This window comes from Fibroporia radiculosa, assembly GCF_000313525.1.
Source record: "Fibroporia radiculosa TFFH 294 genomic supercontigs, scaffold272, whole genome shotgun sequence".
Lineage (NCBI taxonomy): Eukaryota > Fungi > Basidiomycota > Agaricomycetes > Polyporales > Fibroporiaceae > Fibroporia > Fibroporia radiculosa.
This window is the reverse complement of record NW_012133188.1, coordinates 11353-37978: the sequence shown is the minus strand read 5'-3', so window position 1 is coordinate 37978 and position 26626 is coordinate 11353. Positions and strand designations below refer to the sequence as shown.

At 53.5% G+C, this 26626-nt stretch overlaps 12 protein-coding genes across 12 annotated transcripts; 6 read left to right on the top strand and 6 right to left on the bottom strand.

Moving 5' to 3' along the window:
* Positions 1 to 122: 122 nt before the first annotated feature.
* FIBRA_00587 (uncharacterized protein) lies at positions 123 to 776 on the top strand (the record flags this gene model as incomplete). The annotated part of the gene is made up of 1 exon (XM_012322479.1): positions 123 to 776. One exon carries the CDS (start codon positions 123 to 125, stop codon positions 774 to 776), a length of 654 nt encoding a protein of 217 aa, XP_012177869.1.
* A 375-nt stretch (positions 777 to 1151) lies between these two features.
* Positions 1152 to 2337, bottom strand: FIBRA_00586 (uncharacterized protein; the record flags this gene model as incomplete). The annotated part of the gene is made up of 6 exons (XM_012322478.1): positions 1152 to 1238; positions 1298 to 1542; positions 1604 to 1695; positions 1758 to 1904; positions 1957 to 2217; positions 2267 to 2337. The coding sequence occupies 6 exons, from the start codon at positions 2335 to 2337 to the stop codon at positions 1152 to 1154; spliced, it is 903 nt and encodes a 300-aa protein (XP_012177868.1).
* Positions 2338 to 2457: 120 nt separating this feature from the next.
* Positions 2458 to 2783, top strand: FIBRA_00585 (uncharacterized protein; the record flags this gene model as incomplete). Its single annotated transcript, XM_012322477.1, has 4 exons — positions 2458 to 2478; positions 2539 to 2571; positions 2629 to 2708; positions 2762 to 2783. 4 exons carry the CDS (start codon positions 2458 to 2460, stop codon positions 2781 to 2783), a joined length of 156 nt encoding a protein of 51 aa, XP_012177867.1.
* A 528-nt stretch (positions 2784 to 3311) lies between these two features.
* Positions 3312 to 5261, bottom strand: FIBRA_00584 (uncharacterized protein; the record flags this gene model as incomplete). The annotated part of the gene is made up of 6 exons (XM_012322476.1): positions 3312 to 3374; positions 3486 to 3913; positions 3968 to 4395; positions 4456 to 4612; positions 4665 to 4825; positions 4867 to 5261. The coding sequence occupies 6 exons, from the start codon at positions 5259 to 5261 to the stop codon at positions 3312 to 3314; spliced, it is 1632 nt and encodes a 543-aa protein (XP_012177866.1).
* Positions 5262 to 5350: 89 nt separating this feature from the next.
* Positions 5351 to 6660, top strand: FIBRA_00583 (uncharacterized protein; the record flags this gene model as incomplete). The annotated part of the gene is made up of 6 exons (XM_012322475.1): positions 5351 to 5642; positions 5695 to 5770; positions 5830 to 5890; positions 5940 to 6417; positions 6475 to 6527; positions 6592 to 6660. 6 exons carry the CDS (start codon positions 5351 to 5353, stop codon positions 6658 to 6660), a joined length of 1029 nt encoding a protein of 342 aa, XP_012177865.1.
* Positions 6661 to 7030: 370 nt separating this feature from the next.
* FIBRA_00582 (uncharacterized protein) lies at positions 7031 to 9041 on the top strand (the record flags this gene model as incomplete). The annotated part of the gene is made up of 10 exons (XM_012322474.1): positions 7031 to 7259; positions 7322 to 7494; positions 7554 to 7865; positions 7924 to 8009; positions 8061 to 8109; positions 8171 to 8542; positions 8592 to 8619; positions 8675 to 8691; positions 8742 to 8852; positions 8907 to 9041. 10 exons carry the CDS (start codon positions 7031 to 7033, stop codon positions 9039 to 9041), a joined length of 1512 nt encoding a protein of 503 aa, XP_012177864.1.
* A 171-nt stretch (positions 9042 to 9212) lies between these two features.
* On the top strand, positions 9213 to 9983 carry FIBRA_00581 (uncharacterized protein; the record flags this gene model as incomplete). The annotated part of the gene is made up of 2 exons (XM_012322473.1): positions 9213 to 9299; positions 9348 to 9983. The coding sequence occupies 2 exons, from the start codon at positions 9213 to 9215 to the stop codon at positions 9981 to 9983; spliced, it is 723 nt and encodes a 240-aa protein (XP_012177863.1).
* Positions 9984 to 10270: 287 nt separating this feature from the next.
* On the bottom strand, positions 10271 to 12098 carry FIBRA_00580 (uncharacterized protein; the record flags this gene model as incomplete). The annotated part of the gene is made up of 2 exons (XM_012322472.1): positions 10271 to 11093; positions 11158 to 12098. 2 exons carry the CDS (start codon positions 12096 to 12098, stop codon positions 10271 to 10273), a joined length of 1764 nt encoding a protein of 587 aa, XP_012177862.1.
* Positions 12099 to 12899: 801 nt separating this feature from the next.
* On the bottom strand, positions 12900 to 13513 carry FIBRA_00579 (uncharacterized protein; the record flags this gene model as incomplete). Its single annotated transcript, XM_012322471.1, has 3 exons — positions 12900 to 13132; positions 13194 to 13371; positions 13430 to 13513. 3 exons carry the CDS (start codon positions 13511 to 13513, stop codon positions 12900 to 12902), a joined length of 495 nt encoding a protein of 164 aa, XP_012177861.1.
* Positions 13514 to 13891: 378 nt separating this feature from the next.
* On the bottom strand, positions 13892 to 19345 carry FIBRA_00578 (uncharacterized protein; the record flags this gene model as incomplete). The annotated part of the gene is made up of 11 exons (XM_012322470.1): positions 13892 to 14229; positions 14287 to 16291; positions 16350 to 17932; positions 17985 to 18125; positions 18182 to 18392; positions 18457 to 18513; positions 18566 to 18697; positions 18749 to 18793; positions 18863 to 18926; positions 18982 to 19145; positions 19211 to 19345. 11 exons carry the CDS (start codon positions 19343 to 19345, stop codon positions 13892 to 13894), a joined length of 4875 nt encoding a protein of 1624 aa, XP_012177860.1.
* A 962-nt stretch (positions 19346 to 20307) lies between these two features.
* Positions 20308 to 22425, top strand: FIBRA_00577 (uncharacterized protein; the record flags this gene model as incomplete). The annotated part of the gene is made up of 8 exons (XM_012322469.1): positions 20308 to 20341; positions 20395 to 20507; positions 20572 to 20689; positions 20753 to 20830; positions 20894 to 21267; positions 21323 to 21690; positions 21755 to 21903; positions 21953 to 22425. 8 exons carry the CDS (start codon positions 20308 to 20310, stop codon positions 22423 to 22425), a joined length of 1707 nt encoding a protein of 568 aa, XP_012177859.1.
* Positions 22426 to 22790: 365 nt separating this feature from the next.
* Positions 22791 to 26365, bottom strand: FIBRA_00576 (uncharacterized protein; the record flags this gene model as incomplete). The annotated part of the gene is made up of 16 exons (XM_012322468.1): positions 22791 to 22908; positions 22979 to 23063; positions 23117 to 23315; positions 23371 to 24066; positions 24124 to 24369; positions 24418 to 24693; positions 24747 to 24865; positions 24915 to 24954; positions 25005 to 25087; positions 25154 to 25169; positions 25226 to 25303; positions 25352 to 25405; positions 25456 to 25767; positions 25834 to 25919; positions 25975 to 26040; positions 26101 to 26365. The coding sequence occupies 16 exons, from the start codon at positions 26363 to 26365 to the stop codon at positions 22791 to 22793; spliced, it is 2739 nt and encodes a 912-aa protein (XP_012177858.1).
* Between the last annotated feature and the right edge of the window lie 261 nt (positions 26366 to 26626).

Sequence of the window (26626 nt, the reverse complement as noted above, 5' to 3'; positions counted from 1 at the left end):
GCCGCGCCGCCGGCCAAGTGCTTGCACAACGCGTCTGGCACGTGCAGCTCTGCTTAGTCATCCCAGATCGCTTTCAATTCCAGGTCGCGCCATCTGCCAGATCAAGAAGACACCCCTAAAGCATGGACGACGAAGAGGCCTACATTCTCTTGCTCCTCTCAGACAGCAATCTTCCTACGGGCGCGTTCGTAGCATCTGCCGGACTTGAATCCTACGTCGCGCATGGCTTCTTTCAGCGCATACCATCAACATCCACAGGAATGCAAAGTGAAGTCGACCCGAGCATAGATTTTTTGCGAAATAGCCTTGCTACCTACGCCCACAGCGCTTTGCCATTCGTCTCAGACACTCACGAAATTGTCGATGCTTTCCTTGCGTTGCCGAGCGATGATTTTTCGGCGGATACATCTGCGGATACTCTAAATCATATCAAAGCTCTAGACGATCTCTATGAAGCCATGACACTGAATCATGTCACTCGTCGAGCATCAAAGTCTCAGGGCGTTGCACTACTCACGTTGTACGCTAAGGGGTTTTCGAAGCCCCCGCATTTTCAGGTGGACTTATCCACGTCTTCCGGTCTCCAAACGCAGCGTACAGATCGAGCTGCCAAGTTGGTCGAAAAACTCAAGCTTGATGTCCGACGGGAAAAATCACATGGGCATCTGCCTATATGCTGGGCAGTCCTAACGTCCTGTTTGGGGCTGTCTCTTGGTGCGATTCGGTCTCTTCTATCTCCGGTCATTCCTATCATGTTGAGTCTGAGCTTTCTGTAGGACGTAGTCAATACCTCCACCTTTTCCTTTACGCGCGTAGCATATTGTCAGCCTCAGTGCGCCTTAATACTCTGGGCCCCTACGCATCTCAACAGTTGTTACTGCATAGCGTACGACCCCTCGTCGAGTCAGAGACAGCACGTTGCAGGGACCTTCATACCAGCTACCGACATTCTGATCCAAGCGCCGGGTCTGATAAAGCTGATTTCAACGAGACTACGAACGGTCCCGCAGTTACTTGGCCCCTCGGCGAGATTCTTGCTGCTCGCCACGACCTCCAACATTCACGTATATTCAACTCCTAAGGACTTGAACCGGCATGCCCAATGTATTCGCGGCATTCAAGTGCACCATCTTTTCGCACAAGACAAACATCTACGTTGCTGTTACAAGCGCCAATCGCGAGGAAACTTCTGCCTGCGAACGAACCAGACTTGCAATATACGAGACCATAAGGGTGTCCTAGAGGCATGGTGGCTGAGATGAGCATGCGTTGAAGGTAAGCGTCTTCATGATCATACCTGAAGACTCGCGTTGAATCCATTCTTCTCTAAGTCATCCGTGCTCGCGCCCAGTGTGTCCATGAGATACCGCCCGACAGCGGGGTCACCTTTCACCTCGCCAGACAGCACTGAGCGAACATAGGAGAGGACCCGATCAAGCATGGCGCTAACAGATTGCAGGGAGTTTTCGAGCACCTCCAGATCAGTTGTTGGATGTGCGGCAGTTGAGGTGGGAGATGCAGCTGTGCCTGTGAGGAGATCGACTGTGATGGGTCAACAGAACGTCAGCAAATAGGATCGATGTAGTTAAATACGAGGACATACACCCACTGCGCTCCACATCTTGGAATCGCAGCTCACACGGGATGGGAGTGAAAACGCAATTTTCGGGCTTAGGGAATACACCAACAGGTGATCTGTTGAGCGTGTACATAACTTATGCACTGCTATTGGACGAATGTAGAATGGGAAGGCTCACCCTACATATGCCTTAATCCCCGCTTGCTCGCCCTCAACGACTCCCGTGTTGAGGGCGAGGTGAATGGCCTGGTGTGGTGCGGTTTCTTGCGAGTAGAAATTGTGGATGAGGGCAGAGTAAGTGTTTAGATTTGATCCCGTAGAATACCTTGGTTCAAATGCGTCGGGTCATGGCGGGATCGAGTAAATGAGCTGCATACCATCCGACGATACCTTCCTTTGGGTTTACTTTGTGATGCAGCTCGTACATCGTTTTGAGGTAGTCCATGTCCACAGCTACCTGCTCCTCCGTCTCGCTGTGCAGCACGGCAAAAGACGAACGGACTTCGATCTCCCCATTCTCGGAACGCTTTCCAAGCAAGGTCCCAATCACCCGCTCTTGCGCGTCCGTCCGTCGGAGGTAGTGGTCAAGGATGGAGAAGAGAGCGACGGGATGAACAGTGACCGACGTTGGGGCGCGACTACACGAGGCATAAGTGAAAATCAATGGTGGCGGAAGAGGGTACGCACCCTGGCGTCGTGGTGAACCCAGGCGCGAAGTTTTGGATGTGGACGGCAGACGAGTCCACTGAGAGCGGCATTTTGGGTCAGAGAGATCGGAGAGGACAAGATCAGCCACAGGCGCTTCGAGATTCTGAAAAGTCGCCGGCAACTTCCGGCAGCCCTCACCTCTTTCACGCACGCCAACACCAACACCCAAAATGCCTTCCGAAGACACGAAGGTATTACACTAAACTAGACATGTCCCTGATTTTGTTTTCTGATGGTATTTCTCCTCTCAGGAAAGAATCATCAAGGCCGTCGAGCTTGGACGTGTACGTGCTATCCTGCTGCCTTCATGACCGCAGCTGACGCGGGTGTCCTTTATTCAGACCGTGCTCCACTATGGCTGGATTCCCTTCATTATCTACATTGGCTACACGAAGAGCAACCCTCAGCCATCCCTGATCAAGTGCGTAGAGAGCCCATGGGCTGTCTTTACACTCCAGCTGACCCACGTCACAGGTTGATCAGCCCTCTTGCATGATGACGCTATCCTATGTCTGTATAATACTTGACTGCGAAAACCCGCTTCTTTCATAACTATTCTGTGCTTTATGTGCTTGAGAACTACTTGACAAGCGACTGGTGGCCGGAGTGAACGAGAGGCTACTAGTGAGTACTATGCCCTTAGGCGTTTCTTCATGATTTTACATGTCGTGGTGGTGCCGCTCTCGCGGTGCTCCGATACGCTCATACTCGTATGAGCTGTCCCTCCATTGTAACTGTCTCAAGGACTGGTTTAAATGGTCGGCGGTGACGAATCGACAAGGCCAGATATGAGCATTCCATTATTCGATTGGTTGCATGTAGGTGTATCTGACGATCTTCAATTATAGATCTGCAGATCGTACTTACTGCGGCCAGAGATCAATTAATCATGTCATAGAGTTTAATTCAATGGGAGCAGACATGAAATAACTATCATCATAGTATACTGAAGCTCACAGGTAGACCCTGCGTAAGTCTGCAGCAGCTGTAATCCTCTTACAGATAGGGCACAGTTTTGTGGATCCTAAGCAACGAAGCCAGCATTCACGACAGCAAGTATGCCAACACCCTGTCGAAACGGTGGGCTCTGTGTATGGGTCAAGACATATACGGCACAACAGTGACGTGGACGACGAAATCCGTGTTGAAACCTACCGGAGTCAGACATTTGAAAACAGACGTTTGAAAATAAACTCACTAGTAAGCTGATCTTTGCTTCTAGAGCGTCGATCAGCGCGGCTTTATCGCCGTATCTGCGTGCTTTCTGGACCGTGCGCTCAACCTCTTCCGTCTCGCCAACTCCCATGACCTCGTCCATAGTGCGTTTCACATCTTCCACTGTACTCACTCTTCGTCGCACTACTTTACCCTCGGCTACCAGGCTTGACAAGGATGTTGCGTCGTCACCATTCACTTTAGGCTCATGTGTATGCCCATCAGGGGTGCCAGTGGCATCGCCATTCACGTCGTCAGCTTCCGCATCCTGTTCGCGGGATTCCGTCGCAAGAGGAATGACGTCCGTTTCTGAAAACTGCGCAGCACCAAATACCGCATCATCTTCTCCGTCAATATCTACGTCGTCGTCGATATCTCGCTGACTGCGATCTCGAATATCAAAACCTGTCCCTGGAGGTTATACAGCGATAAGAACCCTTTGAAGCCAGCAAATGTGCGGCATACCTCTGAAGCTGACGCCTGCGGTAACGCTCTCAATCATATCCCCTTCCACATCTACGTCCAAGTCATCATCCGTCTGCGGGCACCTACCGGCACCTCTCTGCTGTTGTCCCTCTGTGATCTTCGCGTGTGCCAGGCAAGAGTCAACATGAGCCTCGACGACATCTACATCTCCAGGAACGACCTTTCCGCACACCGGACACGTCGTCCCGTTTCTTACTTCGCCTCTACTACCCCACCATTCAGGACCATCGTCTTCCTCCCGGGTCAACTCGCGGAGCCTCGCGTGTCGCTGTTTGCGGTGACTCCGTAAAGTACGAATGGTCTTGGCAATATGCTCGACGGTCACTTTGGAGGAGGATGCGAAGGATGTATTCGACTGCGAAAGACCTGAGCCCCGTCTACTCGACCGCCGTGAACGCGAGGTGAGTCTGCCCGCGCAAGGATGAAGAGTGAGCCATTGAAGTTCGCGCGCGAGGGGAGGGACGCACCCGTCATCTGGTTCCGCGTCAGCAAGCACCTCCACAGACCCAACCTGTTTCATGATCTCCTCTACTCGGGCCATCTCCAGGTCGGAGTGCTTGGCTAGTAGTCGGACAGGTATGGCCTCCCCACACACAGGACATGTCCTCGTCTCTGCGCGTTTCTCTGCTCGGCCGCAATCGTTAGTATCGGCTGGGCAACTAGTTGGAAGACCTACGCTTCTTCAAGGGTGCTTGCACGGATGTAGGGGAAGGGGAAGGCGACCGACGGCTAGACGTTGTAGACGCGCTTACATCACTCGGTCGAGCCTCGCTAGGCATTGCCTCCAACGCTCTCTTCTTCCCTCTGGCAAATCCATGTTGTTCAGCCTCTTGCCGACTTGGACCGTGCATCAGTACACGCGCAGGAATGGGACGCACCTTGCGGCCCTGGAGAGCGCCATGGGGGAGAGCGGTGTGGCAGGGTGCGTATTTTGCGATTTGCGATTTATGCGACGCCCTTGCGAGAGCGCGTCGGGCACAGGGCGGGGTGGATTGCGCCGGGATGCTTTGGATGGAACAGGCGGCGGGCGCCTGACGTCTGCGGAGGTGAGCGCGTCGCGCATCACGTGCTGAGGGAGTCCGCCTGATTCGGGAAGTTGAGGAGGCGACCAACTCAGCAAGCCAACTTCGACGTCTCCTTGCTTCCCCTCATCCCAGCAAGGATGTGAGACTCCGCCCTGAAGGCATACATTCTGCCAAAACATTAACTGCGTTGATGGTCGATTTATCCGCCCCCGTTTCTCGCGGTAGCGGCCCGTCAGCACTCGACACATGACTGCGATGCAGCACCAGTGTGTGCTTCCTCGGCCTTCATGTATAAACCCCAGGTAAGTGCGGTGGTAATTCGTCTCTCCCCACAGGCATGATCTCCCTCTTTGCGATAATCTGCGCCATTGCGCCTGCCGCCCTTGCTCTGACCTACAGAGCCGCGGACATTTCCTCGCTCTTGGTCGTGGAAGAGGCAGGCGTCGTGTACTCCGACAATGGTAATATCCTTCCGTTCGAAGACATCTTAACGCAGAATGGCATGAACACCGCGCGGATACGCGTGTGGACAGCTGGACAGTACGACCTGGACTACGGTCTAGCACTTGCCAAGAGGGTCAAGGCGGCCGGAATGACACTTCACATTGACCTCCATTACAGTGATACATGTAAGTCTGCCATGAATTTCACGGATACACGCTGCTAACACAGCGGTGAAAGGGGCGGACCCAGGTCACCAAGCTATCCCTTCGGGCTGGCCTACGAACCTGACGGGATTGACCTCTGAGATTTACTCGTAAGTTAGAGCTCATCAAGGCTTGCAGTTCCCGGAGGTGAAGCACAAAAATGGTACAGATACACCCAGAATATTGTACAGAGTTTTGCTGCCCAAGGCACTCCCATCGACATTCTACAGGTCTGTCACTTGCCTTCTACAATCGGATAAACGGCTCACGGCGTGTTAGGTGGGCAACGAGATTAATAATGGTCTGCTATGGCCCGTCGGCGAGATTTCGGTCAACGGCTTTGCTCCAGTATCCCAGCTCCTTCACTCAGCTATTCAGGGCGCTTTATCTGTCGGTTCGCCCACGATTCTGATTCACATCGCGAACGGGTGGGATTGGGCTGGTGTGGAGTACTTCTTCGGCGGCGTATTCATGCCGGGTGCCCTCTCACTCTCTGAGGTGGACATCATGGGTCTGTCGTTCTATCCGTTTTACGGTACCAACGCGACGCTGTCCAACCTACAATCATCTCTCACGAACCTCGTGAATGAGTTCGGGAAGGAGGTGGTGATTGCGGAGACAGACTGGCCTGTGACGTGCCCGAATGTGACTCTGAGCGAGCCGACGATCCCTGTGTCGGCGATAGGCCAGGAAGTCTGGACGAGTGACATCAGAGACGTGCTGCTTAGCCTTCCGGGCAGCCTGGGACAGGGAATCTGTAAGCCTTTGCTTCATCTTGTCGGCCATTGCGGACCTGATTCGATTCCGACTCCAGACTATTGGGAACCTGGTTGGATTGGAAATGCGGCTTTAGGCTCGTCGTGCCCGGTAAGCAGGCCTCGCTTAGTGCGGGTCAGCAACTGACCCTAAGTGTGATCATGTCGGCTTCTAGGACAATTTGCTTGTATCTCCGTCCGGTGATGCCAGGCCCTCGATTGCGATCTTTGAGACGGATATGTGAATGAGGAGGCTGTCGAGGAGCGGGTTGATGGTGTGGGTAGTTAAAACATGATTGAACATCGTTTCGTAAACTTAATTGTGTGCGGGGTAACAATCATGGCCGCGATTTCCGTTTGAGAGACCGTTCACCGCTTCCTCCTGAACTTGCGAGTAGCTCGGCCGATCGAGTGGGATGCACCCTAGGGACGGAACCTGGGCGGACTCCCTGAGGAGGCAGCGCCCATCGGCCGAGGATTTGCCGCTTAAGATCGAGTTGAGATCGCCCGAAAACGGGTTGTCGACCTCCTCAAGGTCTCCCATATATCTCCTCTCTACGACTGCTCGCAGGCCATACATCAGGCCCTGTAGCGACAGTTCACACCCGCACATCCATGCGGCTCACCAACTTCCGACCGTACCTCTCTATCTCCGCTCAGCGCCGACTCACTGCTCTATCAAATCTCCGTGCTGCTCGTTCTGCCGTGCTCAGATCCACACTCCATAGAAGACGCCTTAATTCGACATTCGCAGGAGACGCTGCTGTAGGACGGACTGGATTGGACGAGCGTGAGGCATCGGTCTTGCAGACCAGCTTCTCGCCCCACTCGTCGTCGGAGCTAGGTGAGATTCTCGAGTTCTCCCACCAAAATTCCCTTCTAACCCGAACGTCATCGGTGACATAGTCACCTCGACACCTCTACAGCGATACCATAGACTGGTAGAGTCCGGTGTGCTGCGCTATGACGACCATCAGGAGCGCATCATCGGCAAGCTGCAGAGGCTGCACGACGAAGTGGCCAAGTACAACCCCCCGAACGTTCCACCGGCATCGCCCACGCATTCTCGCTCGTCTCTCGTTCGTCAGCCCTTCCGAAACAAATCCCCAGTGTATCTGACTGCAGTCTGTGGCTATAGATCTCGCGCCTCTTTGCTCGCCAGGATACCCAAGATCATGGTGCGATACCCCTAGAGCAAGTTCCCAAGGGCTTATACCTCTTCGGAGACGTTGGAACGGGAAAGACGATGCTCATGGACCTTTTTTACGAGACACTTCCCTCGCACATCAAGCGCAAGCGCCGCGTCCACTTTCACGCATTCATGATTGATGTCCACAAGCGTATCCATGCCATGAAGGCGCAGCTTGGTACAGACGGAGGGGATCCGATTGCCCCTGTCGCGCGCGATTTAGCGAACAGCGCATACATTCTATGCTTCGACGAATTCCAGGTGTGGATTCGCGCGCAGCTTGTCCCTAGAGTTCGAAGACGCTCACATTTGATCAAAGGTCACTGATATTGCAGACGCCATGATTCTGCGACAGTTATTTGAACGTCTGATGAGCCACGGAGTCGTCTGTGTCATTACTTCCAAGTAAGTGTACACATCAAATCTATGGCCACCCGTTCGTTTATGTCTCCTCAGTCGCCATCCAGATGAATTATACAAGAACGGCATCCAGCGCTCAAGTTTCGTACCCTGTATCGAGCTGCTCAAGACTCGCTTTGACGTAACTGACCTAGACTCTGGGACAGGCGAGTGCTAGTGTTCGTCTGACCCATATTCGTCATGCACTTACAGCGTCGCGTTCAGATTATCGACGGATACCCCGTACACTATCTCACGTGTACTACGACCCCCTTACCCAGGAGAACATCGCGGAAGTGGAGAAGGTATTCCGCGCACTGACTTCCGACCCTTCCGACCCCGTGGTGCCCAATCGCCAGCTGGAGACATGGGGTCGTATGATTTCCGTGCCAGAGAGCAGCAGGACCGTTGCGAAGTTCCAATTCGATCAGCTGTGTGGGACACCATTGAGCGCAGCCGACTATCTAGAGATCACGAAGCACTTCAGGACTATCTTTATTACCGATGTACCGAAGATGGGGATGAATCAGAAGGATATGGTAAGCATCCACCATTTTCCGCTTGCACCCACTTCACTGTTTTACCCAGGCGCGGAGATTTATCACGTTTATTGATGGTTAGTGATGTTCTCCAAATTGCATGTGGGCTTGTGCTGACTGGCTCAACTCTAGCGTGTTATGAGAGTAAGGTAGATAGTAATGGCTCGCGCATAGTTCCTTGCTGATGCATGATCGCCAGACGAAAATCTTCATTACATCAGAAGTTCCCATTGGCCAAATATTCGAGGGGGATGTTGGCAAGTCTAACGCCGGCGTTTCGGACCAGATGAGGCAGATGATGGACGACCTAGTAAGTGGCCACGGTGGTTGGAGGCATACCAGGCATGCTTATCATGTGTCGTAGGGTCTTCCCAGCGACATGGTGATCTCTAGCTCGATGTTCACTGGTGACGAAGAGCTATTCGCGTTTGCGCGGTGTTGTTCTCGACTGGTCCAGATGGGTAGTAAGGAGTGGGCGGAGATGGCTGCAACGCCATAGCGCTTGGATCGAAGACCAGATTGTTCTTGTTTACTGGGAGATATTTAAACGCTATATGTAGTATGTTGATTATCATAATTGCTCTCGTTAGACGCTGCGGACCCAGTGTCGCTCATATCGCACTCATCTCTGGTCTCGTACCCAAACGTGTCGAACTCATCTCCTCCCATCATGACCGATCCCGCAGGCACCCAGCCACCTGAGCCATTCCGGCCCGCTCTGCTTATCATCGACGTCCAGGAGGACTTCTGCCCGCCGGTACACATCTCATCACCACTACCGTGACTGGTCTAATCTCCCACACAGCACGGCGCGCTCGCGGTCCCCGACGGGCGCGCCGTCGTGCCCGTGGCGAACGCGCTGCTCGCGCTGCCCTTCGTGTACAAGATCGCGACGAAGGACCACCACCCGCCGGGGCACGTCAGCTTCGCGTCAAGCCACGCGGGCGCGGCGCCGTTCGCGTCGAGCACGACGATCGCGAACCCCGCGAACGCGGCGGAGACGTACGAGACGCGGCTGTGGCCGGAGCACTGCGTCGCGGGCACGCCGGGGAACGCGCTCGCGCGCGAGCTGGACGCGGCGCGCGTCGAGCACGTCGTGCTCAAGGGGCTCGACCCCCGCGTGGAGATGTACTCGGCGTTCCGCAGCCCGCTGCGCGACCCGCCGCTGCCGAGCGCGACGAGCGAGTTGGCGTACATCCTGCGCGCGCGGGGAGTGACGGACGTGTTTGTAGTGGGATTAGCGGGGGACTATTGTGTGTTTTGGAGCGCGAGCGACTGTGCGGAGGACGGATGGAGGACATATGTGGTCGAGGAGGGCGTGCGGAGCGTAGGAGGACAGGAGGGCTGGGAGAAAGCGAAGAGAGAGCTGGAGGGCAAGGGCGTCCGCATCGTCTCGGCAGATGGGGAGGAAATTGAGTGGGTAAGGAACCTGGCTGCTTAAAAAGTCGAGGGCGGCACACTCCGTCTCCCAGATCTATGTTTCCATTGTGCGCGAATCACTGTACACACATACCGAACCAATGGGCTACTGTATACAATTTGTTTTACTTCAAGGGTGCTGTGTGCGCATCCAACTACAGGACCATCATCTCCATATATTTCAGTAGATAAGATGAACGGAAATAAAGCGCATAAGAATATGAATATCCTGACCTAGATTCCACTCTCCCAGGTTATGCAGGGTCTAGCGTTTGTCGAGATTCGAGACCACGAGCTCGCGGCCTCTCTTTACCACTTGTTCAGTCCCCGAATGTCGGTACTCGTTGGTCGTCCCAGGATCATCTCGCTCACCACGAGGCCTGTCCCCAAACTCAGGCTGATTCCCCATGGCCCATGGCCCGTCGCCAAAAACACACCGCCACCCACGCCAGGACCGCCAGCCTTCGGAGCAATGCCCCCGCCCAGGTCCTTCTCCGACATCTGAACGATCATCGGCTTTCCCGACGGCGAGATGGGGCGGAAGCACAGCCCCGACTCGACGAGCTCAATATCTTCGCCAATCAGCTCTTGCGCGAGCGCAACGAGCCGCGCGACAGACTCCGGGGCGACCTTCGCGTCCGACGCGCGGGCGGGGAGGGGTGCCACCGCAGTGTTCAGCCCGCCAATCCAGATCTCCCCGCCAGCGCGCGCGTACACCTCCGGCGAGAAGCCACTAGGGTCCGACGTGTAGATCGCGTGGCACGGCACGGACGCAGCGTCGGGTGTGTCGGGGGGAGGGGGCTGCCACGCCCGTGTGCGCACGACGATCGAATGCCCGCCGAGGCGCTGCACGGCAGGCACGCGTGGGGCATGGGGAAAGAGGGTGCTGAAGACGTCGGGAGTCCAGCACCCTGCGGCAAGGACAAGACTGTCACAGAGGACGTCGAGCGTTCCGCGACGCAGCTCGCGCCCGGTGCTCGTCGTCGCCAGAAGATGTAGTCGGATGAGCGTCCGCGAGTCCGGGTCGCTGGGGTCGGCGTGAACAAGCTCTGCTGCACGTGCGGGGTGATGGAGGTGCACGCCCATCGAAAGACATTTCTCCAGTAGAAATTCGCAGAGTTGATGTGGGTTTCTGCGGGGCATCAGTACCGACCACAGGCGAGAGTGGAGAACGTGTGATGGAAAAGACGACTTACATCTGGCTAGTTGTCGTCCTGTCTGAGATGGCCTGGGCAGCGTGCGATGGGGTGGTGAGCCAGTACGGACTCTCGAGCCTGGCTTGCTCGGCGGTCGCTGCCACCGCTGCGTCGGCTGCTGCATCGGCCTCTGCCTCTGCCTCTGCCTCCGCGGTGGCCTGCGCCGCCGCTTCCGCTGCAGCCTGAGCCTCTGCCGCCACCTCGGCCGCCGCCAGCGCGTCCGCCGTGCGCTGTTCGACGACAGGGACTCTGCTCAACCCAAACAGCGCGTCGCCATCCTCGTCGTCTAGAACGATGCGCCGAGTTGTGTCGACCTCTTCCTGGCCACCCCGATGCGCCTCCACGCGACGGAGCAGGGCCCTGGGCAATATCTCTAGCTCCGAGTCCGGGAGCGACGCCGGGTCCGGGGACAGCGGCGGCTCCGAGTCGAGGTCGGACCCGCCCGCGCCGTCACCGTCGCCATCGTCGTCGTCCATCGCGCCGAGGTCGATGTCCGGGTCGCCGTCCGAGTCCGTGGTGACGATGCTGGCATTGCGGTCGAGCGAGTACGAGACGGTCTCGCTCCAGCCCCAGAGTGCGCGGCCGGTGTGTGCTTGTGCGAGCTCGCGGTGGAGGCGGAAGGAGAGTGCGCCGAGGGGGGCGAGGGCAGGGTTGAACCAGTCCTCCGCGAGGAAGCCGCCCGCGTGGCCGGACGCGGAGGCGAAGAGCTCGGGGCAGGGCTCGACAAGGTGGACGTCGTGGTGGCCGGATGCGCCGGGGTCGGTGTCGTGGGTAAGCGTGGCGAGGTAGTAGGCGGTGGCGAGCCCGACGATGCCGCCGCCGAGGATGACGGTGGAGGGCATCGCTGGTGGTGTGCAGACGACGACGACGACGACGACGTCCACGACTCGACCGTCGCTCGGCGGAGGCTTACCGACGCCCATTGGCTGAGTCAGACGCATTCCGTATGCAATCGGCCATATGTGGCACATGCCCGAACCAGATCCGATCTCCCGTTCAAAGTCGCACTCGCATTCACTCTGCATTTTAGTAAAGTCACGAAAAACGCATGTTATGATGTCTACCTTTGATGAATACTAGTTCTACGTGATACCACAATAAATGAGCCAACCACAAAATCGCAGAAAATTGGAACTCGCGCTCAGCCTAGCTCACAGTTGATCTCCGCGCGCGCTCCGGAACGTGGAAGCGCTCGTAGTGGTGGCACTTAGAACCCATCAAGCTGCTGGCTGCATGCACTACGATGCCGGCAACGACTGGCATCCTAGTTTCAAAGAAGAAGAAGTCCAAACCGTCAGCGGGCCTCACCAAGGTGGCATGACCGGGGGCAGAGTCCAGGTTGAGCCGGAGTTTCCAATCCTCCAGCGTTTCTCTGATCGTGGCTGATCGTCCAAGTGCGGAGGCAGATGCGTCTCGAGTCGCTGCCCGTGCATGCGCCGACGCGAGGCCAATGCGAGTCTGATGCCACCATTGTCTCAACAAGCCCCAAGGGCCTCTTTAAATTCAGCCACCAGCGGCGTGTGGAAGCCACCTTCAGCACTACCCACACTCCGACTGCGGTTGTTCAACAAGCTGGCAATCAACCCTCAGGCTGCGCAGAGAGACTCAGTGGGATGATGGACCAGGAGGCCACTCAGGCTACGCTAGGTCTGCCCGAGTTCACAAGTCGATGACAACAGTCTGCAGTTGTGCTTGATTGATACAAAATGACAATATCGTACAATGCCTACGGCCTTCTTCCTTCAAATTCCCGTCAAGCTCTTCCCGTGAGTGTCTACGGTGAAGCTCCCCTTCGCAAAGTTGGCAACTCCGGTGCCCGCCGTATAGCCTTTGCCCGACTGCTCTGCGCCCTTCTTCAGGATCTGTTCAACGACGTCCACGTCTTTATGGGATCCAAATTCGTTGTCGAGCTGTTGTCGTGATGGTGCGCCGAGGATTCCCTGTGCTCCTTGGTTGGAGAAGAAGATCTGGAAAGCTGGTGGTGCCGCGGGCACGCTGATCGGTACAGGTATATGGAATGCAAGTGTGGCACGTACAATCTACGACTTCGGAAAGTGGAATGGTCCTGCGAATATTCACATCACCAGTTAGTGCCACGGGCAGGACGTTGGACGCGGAGGCAAATTTACGTGTCTGCCGTAGAGTGGCGTTAGCTGACGACGGTGTATGTTCGAGGGCAGAAAAGTGCGTACCTCCTTCTTTCCATTTCTTGTACTGCAGCGGATGCCAATCAATACCATCGCGAAATACATAGGCTGCATGTCTAACCGACCTCTGCAGGGTTTACAATGACGGTGTACTCGTCGGTGGATTGGCTGTCGGGCTTGTAGACGACCTTTGTCAATGAGCGGACCATGGTAGGGAGATGCGGTGATTATGCGTAGATACAGAGGGATGCGAATGCTACGTCGAGGACGATGAGAGCGAGTTGGATGTGTCGAGATCGATGGTGCGTGCTCGGGGGTATATGAGGATACGCAGCCCCGTGACGTCATCTGGCCAGGGAGCCGCGTGACATCATCAGGTGGCCTAACACGAGCGATTCCTAAATTCGACCTGTAAATCGTTTTATTGCCACAGACGTCGCCATGCCTCATCGTTCCAACTCCCGAGTCGATAGTATACTAAAAACTACAACGAGATTGTTGTCTTACTGCCTGATCTAATACATGATCCGCAAACATTAAGGAAACAAACAATGCTACTACTAGGATTCATCGAAATGAACGTACAGCTAACGCCTGTTCGGATCATAACACATGTGCCACGACTCCCCGTGTGCGAATCGACTCAGATCCAGCTGTAGACCGTCATTGGGGATAACCAAAGTGTTTCCAGGAACATACATTCGTGACCGGTCCACGAATTCCATGGGAATCTTGAACAGAAGCCGGCCACCAGGCCCAGTAACCCAGCCATCCGGATCGGGGAGAAATGATTCTGGAGAATGAGAAATGTCTATAAACAAAGTCGATGATTGCAGAGCATGTGTCGGATTCGATGAAAAATATATTGAGTCATACCGTAAATGTCTCAATTCTGCAGGCAGATCATCGTCTGTACTGTTTGGGACTGACCGTGATGCGTTGAGCAAAGTCCACATTCAGTTATAATTGACGACAAACATACCACTGTCCATGTCCCACATGCGGACTGTACCGTCCTCCGAGCCTGACACGATTCGTCGACCATCTTGCGAGATTGTCACAGATGTGACTGAGCCTGTATGGCCACAGAGAGTGGAACCAATTTGCAGCCCGATGGTTGTATCCCACACACGGACTGTACGGTCTCGCGACCCAGACACGATTCGCTGCATGTCTTTCGAGATTGCTACAGATGTGACCGCGTCTATATGGCCTTGGAGAGTGGAACAAATTTGCAGCCCGGTGTCTGCATCCCACACACGGACTGTCCCATCCCACGAGCCACACGCGATCCGTCGCCCGTCTAGCGAGATTGCCATAGATGCAACCGAGCCTGTGTAGTCTTGAAGAGTGGAACAAGCTTGCAGCCCGGTGTCTGCATCCCACACATAGACTGTACAGTCCCACGAGCCCGACACGATTCGCTGCCCGTCTTGCGAGATTGCCACAGATGCGACCGAGCCCCTATGGCCTTGGAGAGTGGAACCAATCTGCTTCCCGGTGTCTGCATTCCACACACGGATTGTACCGTCCCGCGAGCTAGACACAATTCGCCGTCCGTCTTGCGAGATTGCCACAGATGTGACCGAACTTGTGTGTCCACGGAGAGTGAAACCGGTGTGTGCATCCCAAACACAGACTGTACCATCCTCCGAGCCAGACACGATTCGCTGCCCGTCTTGAGAGATTGCCAAAAATGTGACCGAGCTCGTATGGCCACGGAAGGTGGAACCAATTTGCAGCCTAGTGTCTGCATCCCACATACAGACTGTATGGTCCCGCGAGCCAGATACGATTCGCCGCCCATCTTGCGAGATTGTTACAGATGTGACCGAGTCTGTACGGCCTTGGAAGGTGGAACAAATGGAACAAGTATGTAACCTAGTGCCTGCATCCCACACACAGACTGTATGGTCCCGCGATCCAGACACGATTCGCCGCCCATCTTGCGAGATTGTTACAGATGTGACGGGCCCTGTATGGCCTTGGAGAGTAGTACCAATTTCCAGTCCGGTGTCTGTATCCCACACACAGACTGTACCGTCCAACAAGCCACACGCGATTCGTCGCCCGTCTAGCGAGATTGCCATAGATGCGATCAAGCCTGTATGACCTTGGAGAGTGAAATAATGTTGCAGCTCTATGACTGCTTCACACACACAGACTGTACCGTCATCTGACCCAGACACAATTCGCCGTCCGTCTTGCGAGATTGCCACAGATGTGACCATGTCTCTATGGCCCTGGAGAATGGTGCCAATTTGCAGCCTAGTATCCACATCCCACATACGAACTGTACGGTCTCGCGAGCCAGATACGATTCGCCGTCCGTCTGGTGAGATTGCCACAGTTGTGACCGCGTTTGTATGGCCTTGGAGGCTGAAACCAATTTGCAGCCCAGTGTCCGCATCCCACACACCGACTGTACCGTCCCGCGAGCCAGATACGATTCGCCGCTCGTCTTGCGAGATCACCACAGATGTAACTTCGTCTCCATGGCCTTGGAAAGTGGAACAAATTTGACGCCCGGTGTCTGCGTCCCACACACGGACTGTACCGTCCCACGAGCCAGACACGATTCGCCGCCCGTCTTGCGAGATGGTCACAGATGTGATCGAGCCTGTACAGTCCCGGAGAGTGGAACCAACTTGCAACCCAGTGTCTGCATCCCACACACGGACTGTGCCATCGCTTGAGCCGGACACAATCTTCCGTCCATCCGGAGAGATTGCGGTACAGCTTGCATTGTAGTGAATTATTTTCTGTAAAGATGGCCATGTAGAACGACTCCCAGCAGCAATCGTAACAGCACCGGGAAACATGGTTGTGAACGTCTGAAAAATCCACGATGATGTTGGCGCAAATGGTAGAGCAGACAGGTACAGGTGTGGTGTACTCCGTAGCATGGTCGACGCAAACATTTGAACAAATCGATTGGTGTCCATAATCGCCTTCCTGAGCCAGATATTGTTATCGCTGTCACTCTCCTGTATAGGGTTGGGGATATTATTTTCAGTTAAATATAATATTCGGGGCACCACGTACCACAAAACATGACATCACTGAAGACAAACCTGCAACCACACCAGTGAGGTGATTCGTAAGACTCAAGGTCTCGAGCCAGAATAGTAAATTTTTATTTGAGAAGAGGAGCTCCACCTCTTTAGAAAGCGAATCTGAACAGTACACAGCCTTAGCATAGTGAACGGCCCAAAATCGGCACGAATATTGCAGTTGTGGGGAAATGTACTCTTCTATGCGGTTTTGTATGTCGACAACGGCTGAATTTGGAAGATACGAACTCTCCAGCTGGCAAATGTTAAAGCGGAGCTCAGCCTTCATCACATGGAATGACGCGAAAGCCAGCTTGTAATGATACGCTGCGTCAGCATCAATGTAAAACTCCCCGCTCCGGTCCTTGGCCATGAGAAAGTCGTAAAAGGATGCGTGGAGTGGCCGAATTGGCGTTCGATCATCTTCAACGCCAATGAGGAGTGCACCCATAAGGCGAAGAACGGGCTCCATCTCAGGGTCGTGCTCTTGGTCGGTATCATCCTCACGTGGAAAATGCTCCCGCATTGCGACAAGAGCAGTCATCGACAGCGGCTCCAGTGAAGTTAGAATGTGACCCATGACAGAGCAAAAGATCGGGAGAACGTGCTTGCGCTGCTTCTTCGGCATCACTTCCTTCAAGACGTGCTTGTACATTTGATCCAGCAGCCCTATACCACTGACCGATCCTACAGAGACTACATTATCGAAGCGAAATCTAGCTTTTGGGCCGATCGAGTTTCTGTCCTTGATATGGAAGCATGCGAGACGCGCCCATTCAAAAACGCCATTAGACTTGAGAGCAAGTGCTTGGAAGTCATTATCCTGAAATATCCTTAGCGGCGTGAGCTGCGCGGCGATATAAAGCTTAACATCATCGTGCTCGGACCATGATGGAGGGATATTATCCAGAGATAAACGCTCAATGTGGTGCAAACCATCTAGAGCATCTTGAATATCCGGAAGCGGGCGAGATGTGACAAGAATCCGGATATTCGACGGGAGCTTGGCCATAAACTGCGACATCATACCGCTTTCACCAGCAAACATGCGAAGAATTTGCGCACGAGTACCGGTTTCGCCGCTTTCATCTAGCGCATCGATGATAATTAATACTGGCACTAAAATCTTCGCCGTCCCCACATTTCTTAAGACTGAAACGAGCCTCTCCCACTGTCGGGTGGGATCCTCGGTATATTTGATATCACTTGTGCCATGGATCACAACGCGAGCTAGCTCGCGCCGGATGAGAGGATCGTGGTCGGCCAAATCCCGCGCAATCGTGCTCCATATTTTCTCGTGTCGGCGGTCTGCATGTCGTGTTCTGTCAAAGCAGAAACAGGATCCCAGTGCGCCTTGTCTGTGGAATTGGCCAGCTATTGTATGTGCAATCGCGGACTTGCCCTTGCCCGCTGTACCCGACAACCAGAATATTTGCTTTGCGTCGTCTCCAGTGGCATATACAAAGTCCGTGATCTTAGAGAGAACCTTTATTCGAGTACCCGGAAGACATCGTTTGGATGTGTTGATTCCGGCTCCTGTTGCATAATCTAAGCTGCTCAAGTCCATTTCCTGGACTTCCTCGCCAACATCAGGATGGGCTTGACACAATTCCAAAATCAAACTTACCAATCCTATGGATTTGTATTGGGCCGTCATCGCCCCTCCGACTTGAACTATCAATACATTCGGACAACTCATTGAGGACAGCAATGAAATAGTCGATCTCTATGCGTGTCTCCCTGATAGTGTCCTTCCCAAGCCTCTTCCCTGTAAAATACTGTTAGAGAGACAGCCATTGCATCAGGAAGCTGATGTTCACTTACAGAACACTACTTTCTCTGAGTGGTACATAATGTAATCGACGCATTCCAGTATTTGCCGTGCAATCTTGTTCAAGAGTTCTTCCATTGCAGGGGTCACAATCGAGTTTTCTTTCTGACACAGCGCTTCATAAATACCAATGATCTTCACGAGCAGGTTGGAGACATATAGATCAAGCTGTTGGTTGCTGCTCTCGGTATGCTCAATGATCATCTAGTTGATATATTGATGGAGAAATCAGTCAGCATGTCATACAAAAAATGCACGAATAAACAACCTTGAACGCATACCCAAGAATCTTCAACGCTGCCGCTGCCGCGGTAGAAGGATGAGCCTAATGCAGGTGATCAGACGATCCGTAGCCGGAGGAGCACAGGCGATTCTACCTCGATATATCCATCAAAGGTAGAGTGGAACGTTGCCGCCAACTCTGCTAGCCATCTTGAATCCAGTGAGGTGTGTGCTTGTGGAGGGATCGTTGAATCGACCGCATGGACAGGGTACGGATGCTGAGCAATCTACCGCATAAGGGTGAGGTCATGAAGAACAGAGAAGACGTATTGATATACCTTCCAGATGCATCGATGATCCAATGGAGCATTTCTGAGTTCTACCTTTTACCGAAAAAGTGGAAATCAGGCTTGACAAAGTAGAATAATTCATGTTGAATGGAGGTGGCTCACCGGCGCATTGTTAGATCCACTGTCAAGATACCAACATAGATTTGTTTGATCATTATGTCGTATGCTGGGCATCTTGTTAGATCATATTTGGCCAATAGCAGGTGCAGTGGGCAGCGCACACGTAAGTATCTTGTCCGTGTTCCACATCCACTCTCTCAATAAACCACCAACATTTATCTTTAGCCCCTCCAACATCTTTGAACGGATACCGAGCAACGGCATAATGCTGGAACTTGAGGTGTCTGATTTGGTATCGATCGGCGGAAGTAGGAAAAAGTTCCCACTATGCCGCAACATGAGAATGGATATATTAAGCTTTCGGAATGAGCCTTGAAATGGTAACCGCACCAATTCAAGATCAGACATCTCGGGATCCGGAATGACGCAGTATAGAGGTTCTAGGTCGTTAGCATTGGGCAGTGTCGCCCGGTTCTGATACCGGACATTCTCAATTGTAACAATACGAGGAAGGCTGGAAGTCATGACGAATAGAGTCTTATGCAGGTCTGAATAGGGTTCAAAGCGCAATGTCTGGAGTTTGATCAGCTTCAGTTGGAGTACAACGGAGTTTTGTACGACGAACGCACAGAACATCGACCGTTCACGAGCTTCTGCTATAAGACATGCGGCAAGGGCGAGGCATCCGAAGCTAGGGGGAGGAGAGACAAGGCAGTGGTATCAATTCAAGCTTGCCTCGTGTGACTAAGTGCAGTCTGTCGAAGTAATTCTCGCGCGTCTCCGAGATGTCCACAAGATTCAGTGTAGGAGTCAACCCCCACTACCGAATTGCACCAGAATTCTGAGGATACAAGCTCTTACTCACCAAAGTGCAACCAGCCCTATGCGAAGGCAGTCTCAGCCAGCATCAAAACATTCAACAATGGGTTTACCAACATTTCTGGGGTCTATGTGGGAACCAAACCGGGGGACGTCAACGGTCGGCGACTCGGAGATGGCCGCACCCAACTTAATTGAACGTAAGGACGTAACACTTACGTGCCTACTGTCATGAACCAAGGTCCAGACAGTTTGGTGAAAACCACCTTCAACGAAGAAAACGCCAATTGAAGTACCAGACTTAGCTGCCGAGGCCAATGCTAGAAGACAGCGCAAACGACGTAGTGTTCGATTCGTTGGACTAAGACTGTTCTCTTTGTCAGTTGGCATAGCGATGAAGTGTGAAACCTTGACTTCCTGCAATTACCTACTCGCGATATTATGTATGAGCACGTACAGCACCACCAGTACGAATTGGATTCGACAGGAATCGAGAACTGACTGCGTTGAATCACTGGCGAGTGCCGCTCTCCCGCTCCTGCCAGGCCGCCCTCCTGGAGATGGTCCGCCGCGGCGCAGAGTTTCTGCACGTGATCGCGTAGGCCGAGATCTGAGATTTCGAAATCCTTGCAGGGCGCTTGTCCCCGCTCCCCGACTCTGCAGCGGCCATGTCCAAACGGCGGGTCACATACTACTATGACCGTGAGCATCTCTCTCTCCTCGTCCCCACATCAGACTCAGATCCCTTCATCCAGCCGACGTTGGGTCATACACCTACGGCTTTAGCCACATGATGAAGCCTCAGCGCATGCGACTTACGCACGAACTGGTTTCCGCATACAACATGCTCGACAAGATGCACGTCCTGGTATGTCTTTATTAGCTGTTGTATAGCGTCCTTGAATTATTTTTGATTAATTCCTGCTTCTCAGAGAGCGAATCGCGCCTCGGCCGAAACAATGACCCGCTTCCACACCGATGAATACGTCCAGTTTCTGTCGAGAGTCACACCAGAGACGCAGGAGGAGCTCACGTTCAACGGCTCGCGCTGTGCGCACCTAATTCCAAGCGTCTCTCGTACTGCACCGAACTGACGACCATTGGCAACCCTAGATCTCGTCCTAGGCGACGACAATCCCGCGTTCGAAGGTGTGTACGAGTTCTGCAGCATATCCGCAGGAGGTTCCATCGGTGAGTCCCACTCTTCATACACTAGTTAATGGAGGTGTCTGTAACGTAGCGCTGCCTCCCTAGCTGCTGCTCAACGCCTATCCTGCGGCGCCGCCGATATTACGATCAACTGGGCAGGCGGGCTGCACCATGCGAAAAAGCGCGAAGCATCCGGGTTCTGCTACATCAACGACATTGTACTATGCATATTGGAGCTGTTGCGTAGCTTCCCGCGCGTGCTGTACATCGACATCGACTGCCACCACGGCGACGGCGTTGAGGAAGCGTTCCTCACCACCGACCGCGTCATGACGTGCTCGTTCCACAAGTTTGGCGAGTACTTCCCCGGAACGGGCAGCCTGGAGGACCGCGGGCGCGGGAAAGGGCGGGGGTACGCAGTGAACGTACCCCTCAAGGACGGCATCACTGACGAGTCGTTCAAGAGCGTGTTCGAGCCGGTGAGTGTCCATTCGGGGTTACCCGAGCAATTCGGGCGCTTATGCTATTGTGAAGGTGATCGAAAAGATCCTTGAGGTGTTCCAGCCGTCTGCTATCGTCCTACAATGTGGCGCGGACTCGCTGGCCGGCGACCGGCTCGGTTGCTTTAACATCACCATGAAGGGGCATGCAAATTGCCTACAGTACGTCCGTGCCTGTAACATCCCTCTAGTTCTCCTTGGTGGTGGTGGGTATACGGTCAAGAATGTCGCGCGCGCATGGACGTATGAGACAGCGTGCGCGTTGGGCATTGAGAACGAAATCGATCCGAACTTGCCGTGGAACGAGTACTTCGAGTGGTTCGGGCCGCGTTATCGCCTGGAGGTGGTTGCAAACAACATGGACGACGTGAACATCCGAGACGGCTCGCTAGAAAAGGTCCGGTGGGTGGCCCTTACTTCTGCTAGCCAGCGATCAGTTCACATAGTAGCTGCATTGACTTCCTAGGGAAACAGTATTAAAAAATCTCTCCGAGCTACAGCCCGCACCCTCTGTCGGGATGCATGACGTGCCCGACGAGAGCCTCGGCCAACACCTTGGCTTCAGCAAAGACGATGACGACGGGCAGATGGATGAGCTCGATGAGCGATTAGCACGTACGTTTCCTTCCTCTCGCCACTTTCAGCTCTGACATTGCGCCCTTAGAACACACACGCTTTGTGTACAACCTCCAAGAATCGCTCGCGACCGAAGACGAGTCGGACGACGATGCGTCGCTCTCGGACGACTCGTACTCCAGCCGGCGTCGCGACTCGCGCGTTTCTCGGCGGCGCACGCGTGCGGGCGGGCGCAAGCGCATGAGCATCGTCACGAACCACTACCATGACGTGCCTCGCGCGGACGACGCGCTGCTCGACCTGTGCAATCTCCCCCCGCACATTGACGAACACCATAACGGGAAACGCGCGTCCGCGGCCGCGGCGTCCAGACGTCGCTTCTTCCAAAGTGCAGCGCGCTGGGACTCGCGGCTGGAGCGCGTGTTCGTGGACCGTGTGGAGTTGGCGCCGCCGGGGCTGAGTGTCGGGGATGTGATGTTGATGGGCGGGCGGCGTGATAGGGAATCGGAGGGTCCGGAGGAGGAGGTGGAGATGGATGATGATGAGATGGAGGAAGGATGAAAGGTGCATAGTGTATTTTTCTGTTGTATAGATATAATATTAGTGTATTTTTGGAACAGACTAATGTATCGTGATGTTTCTGCTCTTCTGTTCATGGGAATTCGACTCTCTGCCAGCTACTCATTGGGTCGGGTTTGATTTCAGCATAAGGACCGGTCAAAACCCCTTGCATGTTGTAATCATCCATCCATCTAAGTATGTCGGCTAATGTACATTGGATCCATAGGTATTATGCGAGTAGGTAATATAGTCCAGGTCCGTAGAATGCAGCCTCTAGTACAAAACCAACATAACAACGCTACCCCAGATTGCCAGGTAGAACCAGAGCCATAGTCGGGGTACAACAACGGGAAGAAGAGTCAAGCTCATGATGCAGCGAAGGAGGACCAATCAACTATCCTCTGGCCATATGCATGGGGCAAAGCCCTCTCGGATCCCTGGACACTGTCGGTGCCGACATCCGCAAGCGGGACGAGCGAAGGTCTGCTCCACGTCTATGAGTGTTTGGCCTATATTTACGATAAGATAACTAACTTGCCTCCCATGGGCACACTGAAAGGGCAAAGCCGTCTGAGCCAGCCTTTGCACCAGGCTCGTACACTGGTCCAAGGTCAGCGGGTCGTTGAACATTATTGCACCTAGACGGAACATATCAACGGGCGCGTGTTTAGCAGAATGGCTGAACACTGACCTCGACATGCCTTCGAATTGACCAACTCGAGGAGCTCGCGTGGACACCACCGCATCGCCTTTTGCCATTCCGCCCCCTCCTCACACGCGCTCGGGTCGCCTGACTTGAGCTGCGATGCCGACGGCATCGGCGCTCCCTCCGCGTCCAACTTAGCCAGGTAGCCTTTCACCAGATCTTTCAGCTCGTCGCCAGCTAGGAGCTGGTTGAGGATACCTCAGCTGAAACTGTCAGTGCAAGAGCTCGCACGAACTCACCTTGTCAGCGACAACTTCAGGGACGGTTCGAACGTGGACTTGGACATAGTCTCTCTGGCATCCACTGCCGTCATCCCCGACTTTGTCCGCAAACGGATCCGCGAAGGATTCCAGCGCCTCGTCGAGCCTTGTGAAGGCCAAGCCCCACAACTTGAACGCCACTTGTACGTCCCCCGCGGCCAGCTTTTCGACTTCGTGGCGCGTCAGGAGAACCGGGACAGGATGCACCAATTCCCTGACTGTGACCGATCGCTGTCCAGACAGGAGATCCGTCGTATCTCCGGCAGATGCGTGCGAAGGCGGGTACCCCTGTAGGAAACCAAGACAAAGTTCCTTGAGGAAACGTTCGACTCGGACACGCTCATCAGCCGCGTGCTGGTCGATCAGCACTAGCGCTTTCCCCTTGTCGCACTCGGCTGCGAGCATGCAGGCGATGAATTTTCTGTCGACTTGGCCCAGTATCTCCGCATCATGTAGAGCCGTCTTGTTGAACCGGCCAGGTCGAGTCGGAAAAGCACCCATATTCCACCAACCGTCTTGGTGTCGACCGCCACTGTCATACATACTCGCTCCTTTATGTGTGGACAATGCGCAATATGCTGAGGTATCGCAACATTGAGAACCGGCTAGTGCCAATCCAGCGGAAATAGCTAGTGATGGTATCCGCGGCTCCGGTAATTTGTATGTGCTGTTCGTCTATGAAAATCGAAAGATATTGAGAAAACTGGTATAGTGTCCTATCATTCGACATACCTCTAATGCTCTCCGGATCCACGCCGGCATCTCCTCTGTTTCCTGGGCATTAAAAGTTTTATTCCCTGAACCAGATGCGATCCCCAACGTGCGCCTGCGGAAAATTGGTGTATCACCACCAACGCCTGGCTTCATGTGCACGGGATATGAGTTCCCTGTACGCGCATCAACCACAAATGCCTCTCCAGTAGACGGGTCAGTCCAGATCGTCTGTTTGTTCGTGTCTTCGGCTGTAGGAACGCAGTTCTGGGAAGGCATGAGGTAAGTGTAATCCGTAAACTGCAACAAGCTTACAAGATCAGCCATAAGTGCCGTAGGTTCCGCTCCAGAAGGTTCATCCACCTTAATTACTCCAGAGGACGCTGAACTCAAGAAGCGACCATTTTCCTGTTCACTCGCTAAATCATGTAGGGTCTTTCTCTTCTTCCTGGATGATACTCTAGTGTCCCGAGATGTACTTTTATCATGCATGGAAGGAGGCGAACGAGCTCGCTTCGGGAAGAGGAACCCATTACGGATGAGAAATTTTTCAATTACGTTCCCCAGAAATTTCGAAGCTGCACCACTATTCTGACTCGGATATAAATGCGACGAAAGTACCATCCCACAAATCGTTAGCATACCTGGAGCTGGACAGAGGCCTTGGCTGGTTCAATGCAGTTGTCGACAAGTCTCGGAGGAACAGTGAGATTGAGAACGAACGCTGGTTTCTTCTCGCTTTTACGCGGGGAACGACGAAGGTCTGACTGAGAGGTCATTGAGAGAAACGCCACTTACGAAGAAGTACTTACTCAAACGTGGCTGGCTAGTTTCTCCCTCTTCATCGAAAGCCTATAGAAGATTTGAACGACAGTATCAGGTGAGCTCAAGGACATACTCACATGCTTCATGAAGGAGCTTTTGGAGAACTGAGCATCAATTAGGCGATGAAGATCGCACGGTGAAAGGATGTGTCGATTGATATCTTGCATGGATAATTAAGCATGATAAGCCACATCATTCATACAAATAGTCTAGTATCCCCACGTACAAAGAAATTGGTATGCCTAGAAATTTTGTAATAAATCCAAAAAGACTAGTCTATTATGATCTCCTCACTCACCTTTGACTGGGCCCCATCAAGGCTGATAAATCCGTGTAACCTCATTTGATCATCAGTCTCGTCAATTTCTTCAATATGCTTCGCATAGGTTAGTTGGACAAAGCTTAGCGAGACGAAAGTCCTCACCTGTGCTAAAGCCTTGCCATACAGATGGCGGAAGGTCGCGAGACTGGAAGACGTCTGATTGAAGCATTAGTACAAGGATTCTGCAACTAGGACCCGGCACTCACTCGGGGCACGGTCATGATCCGGCCCTTTCCAGGGTCCCCTTCCTTTGCCTTGTGTGAATTTTCAAATGTGAAGGAAACATTAGGAAACATTAAAGAGGATGTCTCCACATCTCTACGGATTAACTCAATTGTCCTAACAGGAGAAGGGTGGGAAAGCCTGCGAATGGGAAGCTTGCGCGGATCGTCGGTTCCCAATGAAACTGTGAGAACAGATTGACGTACATTATAGAAAGCATCGCGGACGAACACGACTGTACCGGGAGTATCTCTGCGCCATCGAACAGATGGACCATTATATAGGACGGCTCTTCCCTGATATGAGTAAGGACAACCAAATCAGATATATCAAGCCGATAGCACTGGGGGAACCGAAGCTACTTTTAGGATTACTGACCAACTTTCCCTGGATCTAGCCGTCCTGGACGAGATTTCTAGACATGAAAGATCTGCCGCGGAAGCTAAAGCTATGCATCTGTCAGTAATTTGATAGAAAGGCAAATGCTCGCAGGGATATTCCACCTTCACCACGAAACCCAAAGGTTGAGACCTGGTCTAATGACGCGGATGAATATGCTTTGGAAGTACCTATGCCAATAATTGTTCTGAGCTTTATGTTCAAAAAAATACACTCCGTAGTCAACGTACCATAACGTCCTGCCTCGGAACCTCCCGCAAGGACGTCGAAACTATCCCGTCCTATGCCGACGCCGTCGTCGCGCACCCAACACGCCCAATCCTCACAGTCCACGCCAATATCAATCTGCTTGGCCCCTGCATCGAGCGAGTTCTGCACGAGCTCAGAAATGATCTGGGGAAACGACGTGAGAATCTGAGTAGAGCGTAGCTTTGATTGTGTTTCGGAAGGAAGGGGATGGATCAAAGATGCGGAACCGGGTTTTGAATTGTTCATGGCTGCAGCATGTATTTTGGACCAGCGGTGGAGGCTTGTTTACAGCAATGAGCATTGAGTGATAACTAAACGAACGAACAAAGAATATACTAGAGTGCCAGTATTGACGTCTAGTACACCGTACTGTCCCAGTGAAGTCAACGGCTCCGGGTCTTTTGCCGAAGCGAAGGGGCCTTCCTCATTTAGTAATTTAGTAGGTAGTGCATTACTTGCTAGGATTTTCAGGCTTGGCCACGGCGTCCATCTCCTCCTACTATTCAC